Source organism: Megalobrama amblycephala, linkage group LG6, assembly GCF_018812025.1.
Source record: "Megalobrama amblycephala isolate DHTTF-2021 linkage group LG6, ASM1881202v1, whole genome shotgun sequence".
NCBI lineage: Eukaryota > Metazoa > Chordata > Actinopteri > Cypriniformes > Xenocyprididae > Megalobrama > Megalobrama amblycephala.
Window position 1 is genome coordinate 2014990 of NC_063049.1, and position 11333 is coordinate 2026322.

Below are 11333 nucleotides of genomic sequence, written 5' to 3' on the forward strand. Positions count from 1 at the left end.
TATCATACATTTTTGCTTCGTTTGTCAACTGTCTTTTGGGTTACAAGTCCAACTCTCAAACCATTAGGTCACACCTGCACTACTGTGTACATAGTGAAATTAAGATATGCTCTGTGCTGCTCATTTCCATTATTAAAGGGTAGATATGTCGATATGTTTCACATTTTGTTTGTTGGCCATTATATTTTCTTTATACAGCACTCATGACACAATGAAGTGATATTGTGTTACTATAGACACAGAGTGCATCCTAAATGTGTTTTGGGGTGCAGAAAAATGCAGGAACAAAAACTTTTTTTAAATTTTTCTCTTCCTCATTTGTGTATCCACATCTTTTCTCTGTTTTTTGTTGATAGTTGCTGTAATTCTTTGGAAGTGTGTTAATTTGAATGTGTTAGAGATTCTGTATATATTGTTTTTTCATAATAGCTTCACAGAATAAATCCACGTCAGTATTTGCATTTTATTTTTTACCTACCATTTGTTTCCATGTTCTTTCCGCCTTGTTACTGTCAATGAGTAATAACTAAACAAATGATGTGATGTACTGAATGAGAGCAGATTTAAAGACATTGTTTAAAGACGGACAGAAACATCAGACTCAGGACAGAAACACACGACCTCTAAAGTAAGAACAACTTCATTCTTTAACCACAATTAGACTTTGAGATGTTAATATGGTCTTAATGATTGTGAATCCAGTTATGCTGCTTGTATACTTTAGTTATACTTTTATGTTTAACTTTTATTACACCTATGCTCTATGCTCACATTTCTTCCTCAGAAATGGAGCAAACTCTATATTTGATTCTTCTTCTCATTGGTGAGTGTTTGTTGTTTTATTTATGGTTTATAGTTTCATCAGGTTTGACTCTGTTATGAAAAGCATTAAATCAAAGCCTCTCTTTCACAGCTCTCTGCTCCGTATCTGAATGTGTTCAGCGTCAGTATCACTTTATAAACGTGATGAAGAACTGGACTGAAGCTCAGAGATACTGCAGAGAGAATTACACAGATCTGGCCACCGTTGACAACATGAACGACATGAACGAGCTGAAGATGACTGTGAATGATGGAGGTGTTCAGTATGTCTGGATTGGGCTGCAGAAGACGGGTGTTGATAAATGGCAGTGGTCTTCAGGTGATCCTGTGCTCTATCTGAACTGGGCTCCTGGACAACCTGAAGGCACAGAGGAGTGTGTTGTGATGACAAATGGAAAATGGCATGATTATCCATGCAGTAATACCTGGTATTTTATCTGCAACAACAGTGAGTGCAGCTATTTAAAATTTCTGTATAGACGTGTTTTATCTTTAAAATAATAAAACAAATCTTCAATAAATCACCAGCTGCTCAAACAGCTCAAGTGTTTGAATGACATCTGTCTAAACCATAAAGCAACATAAGATTAATGAACAAACTGAATTATGAATCTGTTTGTTGTTCTTAAAGCGAACACAGGACTCGTCTTTGTCAATCAGACGAAGAACTGGACAGACGCTCAGAGTTACTGCAGACAGAATCACATTGATCTGGTCAGTGTGAGGAACCAGAATGAGAATCAACAGGTGGCAAACATCATTAGTTCTAATTATTTATCTGGATCAAATGTCTGGATCGGTCTGTCCAGAGTCATAGACTTATGGCGGTGGTCAGATCAGAGTAACTCCTCATTCAGATACTGGAAGACTGGCGAACCCGATTTTAATAAAGCTGGTGAAAACTGTACAGTGGCTGAACCAAACGCTCAGGGACAATGGTCAGACTTCTCCTGCAACCAAAAATATCCATTTGTGTGTCATGAAGGTGAGCAGATCCTCACAAACACATACAATCCATCCATCACCTCCAGATATCTTGAAATAGGGCTGGGCGATATGGCAAAAGTGTAATCTTGATAATTTTTTCCCATATTGATCCATAACGATACATTTCATTAAATAAACTGTTAATGCTGCCAGCTTTAAAAGAGTATCCCAAGTTCCAAACTATGACTGAAGCCACAAAAAATTGAGGGTTCATTAATTACAATTTAAAGTATAATTTATTAACAAAAACAGATTACACATTTGGCCTTACAAATTAAGACAACTTACTAACTTAGCATGTGACTTTTAATTATAAACAAGCCTGAAATACACAGGGACTCTTATTTTGAAATGTCTACACAATTGCAGGCTGATCCTTAACGTCTCAGGTTACGCATGTAACCATGGTTCCCTGAGAACAGGGAACGAGACTCTGCGCCAATCGCGCTTTGGGGAACGTCTCACGTGACAGGTGTTCGAAATGCCTAGAATCAAACTACTTCCAATCCTATTGGCCAGCGACAGCCTATGACGTCGAATGGCGCGAACCGTGACGTATAAAGGGAGCGCCTGAGGAAGCAGTCGAATACCTTCTCGTCTTTGAGGGACTGTTCCGCAGGCACCCCGAGGCATGGCAGGGAGGCGCAGAGTCTCGTTCCCTGTTCTCAGGGAACCATGGTTACATGCGTAACCTGAGACGTTCCCTTTCGAAAGGGAACTCAACTCTGCCCCAATCGCGCTTTGGGGAACGATATACCAACTCCGCCATGCTAGAGGAGAGTGCATGCCCAAAAAGTCTGGACAAACGTCCGGCCAAACAGAAGAAGCCGGTAGCAACCCTCCAAGGCTGTCAGTGACAGCATTCCCTACGGCCAACTTCCCAAGCTAAGCCTAAAGAGGCCTTCCGTAAAAAGCCTACCAAAGGCTGCTCAGGCATCTGAGACCAGCGTCCCTTAGGAGGTGGTCACTTAAAGGGAATGTGGCCAGGACACCCGGAGGAATCCCGGCCAGTCACTAAGGGGATAAAGAATCACCTGTAATATATAACGAATGTAGCGGTTATTACTAAATTTATGGATGAAATATGAATATAATAATTCATAAGGTTATGAATAAATTATGATTCATATATCGACCCAACGGGGAATTAAACATATATTGTGAATCAATTACAACGAATTATAATCAATTACATATATGATTAGTTCTGGTTTAATAATTATTTAGAGAAACTGTTCGTTTGTCCAGCAAACTAAGTCCCTCACAGAATATTATAAACAGAGTTATTCTCTGGCCATGAAAATAACTAAAGCATAAAGCGATCGAAAAACGTTAAAGTGACTTGGTCTTCAGTTGAAAGAACGAACAGAACAATCGAGCATGAATTAAAGTGTTTAATATATGCAGCTATGACTGAGATTATACGTCTAAAATATATACAGAAGGTATACACATATATATACACAAGAGTGAAAATGAAGAAAAGACATGGAAAGAAAGATGATCAAAGGATGGCAAATTCTTTGTTAAACCTTTTTGAGAGAGAGCCAGCACAGAAATCAGTTTAGACAAATTCAGATAAATGATAATACTTGCTTATTGGTTCAAGTCCGTGTGTAGCAGTTTCAATGCACCTGGCTGGGTTGGTCCTTTCAGAGAGGGTTTCTCCGGCGGGGTTTTCAAAAGAGGTTTAAGCTTAAGTAACTTAGCCGAAGAGAGAGAAAGTCTAAGGAAGTGGTCCTCCCGAACTGCGCGCGTGGTTGGGAAGCGCGGTCACCTGAGGCGTCCGTGCACGAGGTGCTCGTGAGTCAGTCGGGAGACAAAGGAGAAGAAGAAGAGAGCGCGAAGAGACGGTGAAGGTGTGTGTCGTTGTTTCATGGAACCCAAGCTAACACACCTCCTGAATTGTAGCGACCAATAGATGCGCAGCACTATTTGGCGGGCAAAGTTCCTTTGTTTGGAATCCTAGCTGAGTTTGCATACTTAATGCCCATCAGATCGGATTTCGAGATGGAGCGTGTTCTTCACAGGATCATTAAACACATAGAAAAATGCATTTGTCCGCTATGTGAAATATCTCAATGAATAGCTTGAGTCCGGAGCTTTAAAACGAGATCAAACTCGATAGGTCAGAAAGGCATAGAAAAGAAGTTATGGTTTACAGACAAAATTATATCGTTAAAATGCACACTAGCACAAATACACTCATTTAAACACTAGGAAACATGCATAGGCCCTAAAATACATGATGAAATACATACATGAAATACATGTATTTCAGCATAGTTGTGTTTTACAGTCAAAAATGTATGATTGTGTGTTTCTATATGTGTCTTTGTATGTCCCTATGTGTGTGGGGTGTTGGAATGTGGATCTGGTCAGTCTCTGGGGGGGGGGGTGCTCCTTTTGAAGTCACCAAAGCGAGGAAGTTGCACTTTCTGTTTATCCTCGCAGGTCCACAAAAGTGTCAAGTGGGCTCATCTTTGGCAGATCTGTCTCAGAGCCGGATGAGGTTTTACAACCCAGTCCCGCATGCTAAAAGCGTTCTGAACATTCCAAAGTTTATTGATTATCCTGATACGTGTGCATACGCTACACACCCCTGGCGCCACCAAGGAAGCCACACTTATTCAGTGAAAGCCAAACATAGTCAGGCCAACCTTGTCTGACATACAGAATCTCAGATGCGCGAACTCGAGGAGGAGAGCAGATAAGAGCGACTGCAAAAAGGCAGTGAGCAACTCAAACCCACACGCAGAGATGGGCATCCTGGAGAGCGGAACTCAGCTGAACGCTATAAACCCTCGTATTGAGGGGAGTAAAACCACTCGTCCTAGGATCTACTCACCTTTTAACAGAGCGCTGAGGAGGCTGTGCGCTAGAAAAACCCTAGTGCAGGGGAGCACAAACCAGCCTGGGGGCCAGTCTAAACGGGAGACTTCATAGAAGTCTACAATCAATGACCAGCTTAGGGAGCTAAGCACAATTACGCAGTCAATCCAAAGGGGAGTACGAAGCTCAACCTAACAGACAGACCGTGCTGTAGGCACATAACCATGGAGGCCGACCAGAGAGGGCCTACAACATAGCTAAAAGTTCGAACAAAGAACTAACATCACAACCTGACCCCATCACACCAGGTGGTATTCAGGTTGGCCAATATGGCCAAAGAACTGAAAATATAGCATGCTAAGCGCATGACCAACCACGTGATTAGGTGGCTGTGAGTGCCCACAAAAACAGCCCATCCAACACAATCCAACGAGCAGTGTACTCGGTAAAAGCACCCTTTTACTCTTTAAGCAAGAGGAGTACCACATACGCCAACACGCACTAAAGAAGGCCCCCCCCGGGCCTATAACTTCAGCAGACACGTGGCGGCAGTGTTTATCGGAGCTCATGCTAGACAGACCGGCTACACGGCGAGGTCATTAGCTAACCTAAGCCCTGGCCAGCCAGCGACAAAAGAACATTTACCTAACAGTTAAAGTTAAAGTAAAAAGGGGGAAAAACCCTGCATGCCCACATAGGAGGCCCTCAAGCCTTCCTATGGCATGCGGTGTCAGCTGGCGGCCAGAAATAATTCCAGGAGCTGAATAGACCCGAGAAACAAACAGGGTCGTTCCTAGAAAAAACACTTCAAAGATGTACTCAGTAAAAACACCCTTTACTCTCTGAATGAGAGGAGTACAAAAACTGAACTCCAACATGACACGTAGGAGGCCTGTGAAGGCCTACAACCCGTATTTTTTTTCTATTTTTTAGGCGCTATTTACCAAAGAGCCAACAATAAAAACAGCAAGCTAATGACTGCTGCGGTAATAATCGACTGGGAGCTAGGAGAGATCATATAAATAGAATAAAACTCTCTACACTCACCCTGAGTGTGCAATCCGACAGGTGATGCACTCAGTGAAACACTTACACCCTAACTTGGGAGAACAACAAAACACCACATTCATAGACAGAGGCTAAACACAGCCTACTGTCACAGAAATGGGCGTAAACCTGTGGCAGCACAAAAGTAAGCTCACATATATATGTATGTATGTAGGGCTAAGGCTTAGAACCCAAAGCAAATAAAAACGCTTTGTAGTACATGCCATCCGTAACTGATAAATGTCTCGCAGAACAGAACTGAAATCTGTAATGAACCCTAAAAACGAAAGCTAAATCATAGCATCGTAATCTGAACTTGAATAAAAATTCAAGGGATTCAAGCAGAGACATTGTAAGCATGACAAAGTTCTAAAGAGCGGGGCCTAGCGAACTGCATAACTTATCTTCTCAAAGATAAGGGCCTACCACCTGGAAAAAACAGCACCAGGAAGGCTAATAACAGCCTATAACCTTATCTGTTATCCTAGCCAAAGCACCTACATTAGAAGATGGAGGGGAAAAATGGGCATATTGTCAACAACTCCCTCAGGAGGAGGCCAGAGCTAGGAATATAACCGTAAAGGAGCACTTTAGGTAATTTTTACTGCGTGATGTATCTATATAAACACCTAAACCTAGCTCTAGCTAGCCGCTAACTATAATCCAATGACCAGCCACATTGGTTACCGTCTTAAATCTCGAAAGAGGAAAACAGCCACCAAAAAACAGTCTCCGGCGACTGCAAGAAGCCGGTCAACATAGACATAACTGAAACAACAGTGAGCCTTCTTACGTCTAATTTTCTATTCACACAAAATTAGCTAAGAGGCTACACTAGCTCAGTAGGCTAAAAACAACACAGCGGCGCAGCCCGTAAACATAGCGTTTCAGTTATCAACCCAAAAATCCCCTTCATGACTGACTATATGCTCAGGAAGCTATACAGGAAAAACAAAGTCCATATTTCCTCATGCATTTAGAAATAAAATAGACTTCGCTTACCTCCTGCGGCTCGAAGGACGAGGGTAGATTTCTCTTCCACATGATAAAGAGGAAAATCAGAGAAGTCCTTTTCCAAGCCCAAAAGCACTTCACTAAGTAGGGATAGGCATTTCAAGCAAAAACAATATTCGAAAATCGCTGGGAATTATTCGAATATTATTAAAAAATCGCACCCCTCCCTCGCATACACGCAACACGCACATATAGGCTAATGTACACACACATAAACAGAAAGAGAGAGGGAGAGAGACCATTCACGCTTTTAATCTTTTTTTTCACTGTCATTCATAACGGTGCGGAGCAGACTGAAAACGCTCGCTTTCTGCACCATTATGAACGCCCGTGTGGCCGTGAGCCTTTTACTTTCACTTTCAAATGAGCGCCAATTCGGTAGTGGCGATTGCTTGAATGCTGGCTTCATTGTTATTTTTAATGAAAAACACAACAACAAAGCAGTACAATGACAAACCCGCTTAAATGGATGCTTACATTTTGATTTGAAACCAAAACTTCTATCGTCGTCTTGTCAATCAAGAGGGAGGCGAAATGGGCGAAGTGAGGTGAATCTGACTGACAGTTGCTGATTTGTGCTGCGACTCTTGTTCGGCTCGCGCTGAATTGAGTAGACTCTTTATGTATTTTAATTGTAGTGTCTGTGCTCTTACTGAACTAAATGATTTTTGTCAGCCTACTATAAAAAAATAAAATCAAAACGACGGTGGGTGGCGGTGCCGCGGTGGGCAAGTGATGATACCGGTGTTGTGGCTGAACAGCGCCTATCGCAGCAAGCCTATCTTAAGCCATACTGATTTTAGGCTGCCTAAACGCGTAATAACATATTGTGAACCGACTGAATGACGGCACTTATGTTAAAATTAATTTTAATGTGTCTGTTCTATGCCGCACAAGTCTGGTGTGTGTGTGAGCTGATTAGGTGCGTTATTGGCAGCGTGCGCCACCCTCTGGTTATAAGTCACCACCGCATCAAATGGGGAATTTTATTAAGACGATAATCGCACAACCTATTCGATATTCTATAATTAAATCAACTAATCGAATATTCGAAAATCGTGACACACGGCAACGCTAGCCCTCTGGGCCTGTCTCTGAGCCTCAGCTCGAGACGGCCCGGGACCTCCCGGCTGTCTGGGCCCAGATCCGGATCTGAGCAGGATACAAGATCTAAAAGCCGCGGAGCGTGCCCTCGCCTCCTTAAACTTTTCAACCACCGCCTCGACGGAGGTACCGAAAAGCTCAGAAGGCGAGACCGGGGCATCGAGAAGAAAGAAGAATCTCCCCTATGTCCGCACAGTTGAGCCGCCAGATTTTAGCCGCCACTCTGCCTCAGCACGAGCAGGGCCGGAACCACCGGGCAACAGTGCCGGCTCCTCTCCCCTCGAGAAGAGGGCCAAACGAGAACGGAGCGTCTTAATGGGCAGACACTCACAGTTAACGCAGACAGCACCCTCAAGTACTGCCCGCGCGTGCTCTTCGCCCAGACACATAACGCACAGGTCGTGTGTGTCCTCAGGTGTAATGAACCTGGGACAGGGATCCGTACACTTCCTGAAATGTTTTTCAGACATAACTATAAGATATTACCAGAGTATCGTTTAACAGGCACAAACAAAACAGTCCCGAAAAGACGAGAAGATATTCGACTGCTTCCTCAGGCGCTCCCTTTATACGTCACGGTTCGCGTCATTCGACGTCATAGGATGTCGCCGGCCAATAGGATTGGAGTAGTTTGATTCTAGGCATTTCGAACACCTGTCACATGAGACGTCCCCCAAAGTGCGCTTGGCGCAGAGTTGAGTTCCCTTTCGAAAGGGAACCCTATACAGCACAACGTTGCCCTCAGGCAACGGAAAGTTTTCTTAAGCCCTATGTTTTGTAAATTTTTCTTTAAATGATTACAACCCATTAGAAAGGTCGAGAAAGTACCAAAGAACAGTCCAGTAAGGTGTGGGACTCACTATTAAGCACCATTTAAAGGTAGGACGTCCTGTTCTGACACATTCGTATGGAGTGAAATCTTATTACATGAAGTACATTATATGGCATAGCACACTACATGACACAGACCTATGCATGTATCAAATTCAGTATATCAGTGTCTTTCAAGTGTTTTTCCCTTTTTACTTAATGATTTCTTGACATTTTTTTACAAATATTTTTGATTTTGCTGATCATTTTCTCTATGATTATGTATCATTGTCGCACAGCGTTCTAGCCTGACTACGTCAGACTTCCTACTTCCGCTCAATTTTATTTCGCTTCTGTACTCAGTCTGATACAGCGTCAGAGCTTTCTGTTTGCCACCGGTCTGGAAACAGCCGGGCCAATCAACGAACAGAGGGCGGGCTGAGAGCCGTGACGTAGATGCTAAGCGCCGAGTTTTACATTGTAGGTTAGAGAAATCGAAAACCGAAACGACCGCGGAAATGGGAAACGAGACACGGGATGCAATTCGTTCTGTTATAGAGAACATTCAACTCTTTTTCAAACTGAAGCCAGAACAAGAAGAGTGTTTACAGCCATGTTCACTCCGGTATTTCGCTCGCATCATCATGTGTTTACAACAGGTTTACAGTGGAAGTTCAATCATAGATTTGAGTTCGATGCATGATGTCTGTGCTTCGATGCGGCTGTACAGGCGCATAACATACGTCATAACTAAACGTATCTGATTGGCTTACGAGTAACCAATGATTTTAAACTTCAGACAAGCGCCCCCTAGCGAGAGAGAAAACACTTCTCTATTATGCCATTCCAGACTCTGTCTACGAAGCAAAGTGAAGTAGCAGAGTCTGGTATTACCAGGCTAACAGCGTTCCCCGAGGCAACGGAAAAATATTTTGGGGTTGGGAGAGGTGTGAGGGGCAAACTTTTTTTTATTAATAAAATGTTCCCAAATGAACCAAAAAAAAAATTTTTTTTCATGTGCCATCAACGTGTGCAGTAGAGGGTTAAGATTCTTACAACTGTCTGAATGCAGCGCAAGTCTAGTTCAGTAGACAGGGCACTGATCAGGGAGTCAGCCACATTCATTTACATGATATACTGATTCACAATTTAGGAAGCTAGAGAGCAGAATGAGACTTGTTTTTCACCGTCCGACGACATATTTTACAGATTGTTTTAATCTGTGCCTGGTCGCTTTTCAAATAACCAAACCACTTTGTGAATGTGAAACTGAAAATGTGCTACTTTTTTTTGTCAACAATTTCATAATTTTTGTATAATAACTCGAGGTTATTTTCACTTTCATCGCTGCTTCCACTCATTTTTTTCGTCCTTGTATCGAGTTTGCTTTGCTATGTGCCGTAGGAAATTGACTTTGTTCTTTGATGTGAACGTTAAAAGCTGCATGCTGATTGGCTGTTGTCGCATATTTCTGCTGTATGATTGGCTCTTATATTAATCCATATCAAGTAAAACTGCCTGGAGCTTATCATCGTTATCAACATTTATTTTATCGCGATTCAATATGATATTGTTTATCGGCACAGCCCCATCTTAAAGTTCACACTACATGTCTGACATGACAAATTCCTCCACAGTGTTTGTTCTGCATGTTGTTTTTGATCAGTCTCTCTCTATGGATTGCTTTGTGTCCAGATAAATTGATCCTGATCAAAGAGAATCTGACGTGGCCTGAAGCTCTGAGATACTGCAGACAGAATCATGTGGATCTGGTCTCGGTTCATTCAGAAGAGATTCAGCGTCATGTGATGAATGTGGTTAAACAGGCGTCTACTGAGGCGGTGTGGTTGGGTTTACACAATTACTGCCTTATGAACATGTGGCTCTGGTTGAGCGGAGAGATCGTGTGCTATCAGAACTGGGCTCCAGGGAACGGAGTAGAACCGGAAGACTGTCGCCTCGAGAAGAGAAAAGGAGCAGTTCAGTCTGGAGGAGATCAGCGCTGGATCAGCCTTCCTGAATCTCGCAAACTCAACTTCATCTGCAGCAGATATTAAGAGTGAATGTTTGTGTGTTTACTTACATTCACTGTTTTCATTCTTCATTATTTCTCTTATTTACTTGTATTTGTTTTAGTAAGTTCTGAGTGAATCTGCTAACTGCTAAATTTGAATCATCATGGCATAATGTGATTTTTAAAATGTTTTAACATTAATGTTTAATATCCTTTAGATGTTAAGTGTGTTTTTTTAAATCTCTCTGTTTATCTGGTGTGGTTACGTCTCTTTATGGTTTCACTAATCTTATCTTGAATGTGAATCTGTGAGCAGCAGCTCTTCAGAATAATATTGTTTGTGTCTCAGAATGAAATCTGGTTTATTCTTAGAAAAGCTGAAGTGAAGTTTGGGTATAAAATATCTTGTGTTTGATCAAAACCATCAGATAAACATGTGAAACAGAACATGAGCTCAAATAAACTCATCTACAGTCAGTATTCTGATTTTCAATGTCACAATGACCGCTCAAATGACAGATATGCAAAACTTGAATTTGACTTGATCACAGATGGTTATCTGTACAATGATTTCTGATTTGATTTCTTCTGCTTTTCTCTTGAGGTTTGTTGAAAGGATTCACACTTTTAAAGAAGTAGGAACCCTTAATACGTGGATGAAGTATTAACACAAACAGAAAGACTCAATTCATAGAAAGTTACT

At 42.1% G+C, this 11333-nt stretch overlaps 1 protein-coding gene across 1 annotated transcript; it reads left to right on the plus strand.

Moving 5' to 3' along the window:
• The first annotated feature begins 581 nt into the window (after positions 1-581).
• On the plus strand, positions 582-11110 carry LOC125269659 (C-type mannose receptor 2-like). Its single transcript, XM_048192592.1, has 5 exons — positions 582-628; positions 785-823; positions 914-1270; positions 1454-1807; positions 10312-11110. The coding sequence occupies exons 2-5, from the start codon at positions 787-789 to the stop codon at positions 10671-10673; spliced, it is 1110 nt and encodes a 369-aa protein (XP_048048549.1). The 5' UTR covers positions 582-628; positions 785-786; the 3' UTR covers positions 10674-11110.
• The last annotated feature ends 223 nt before the right edge of the window (positions 11111-11333 follow it).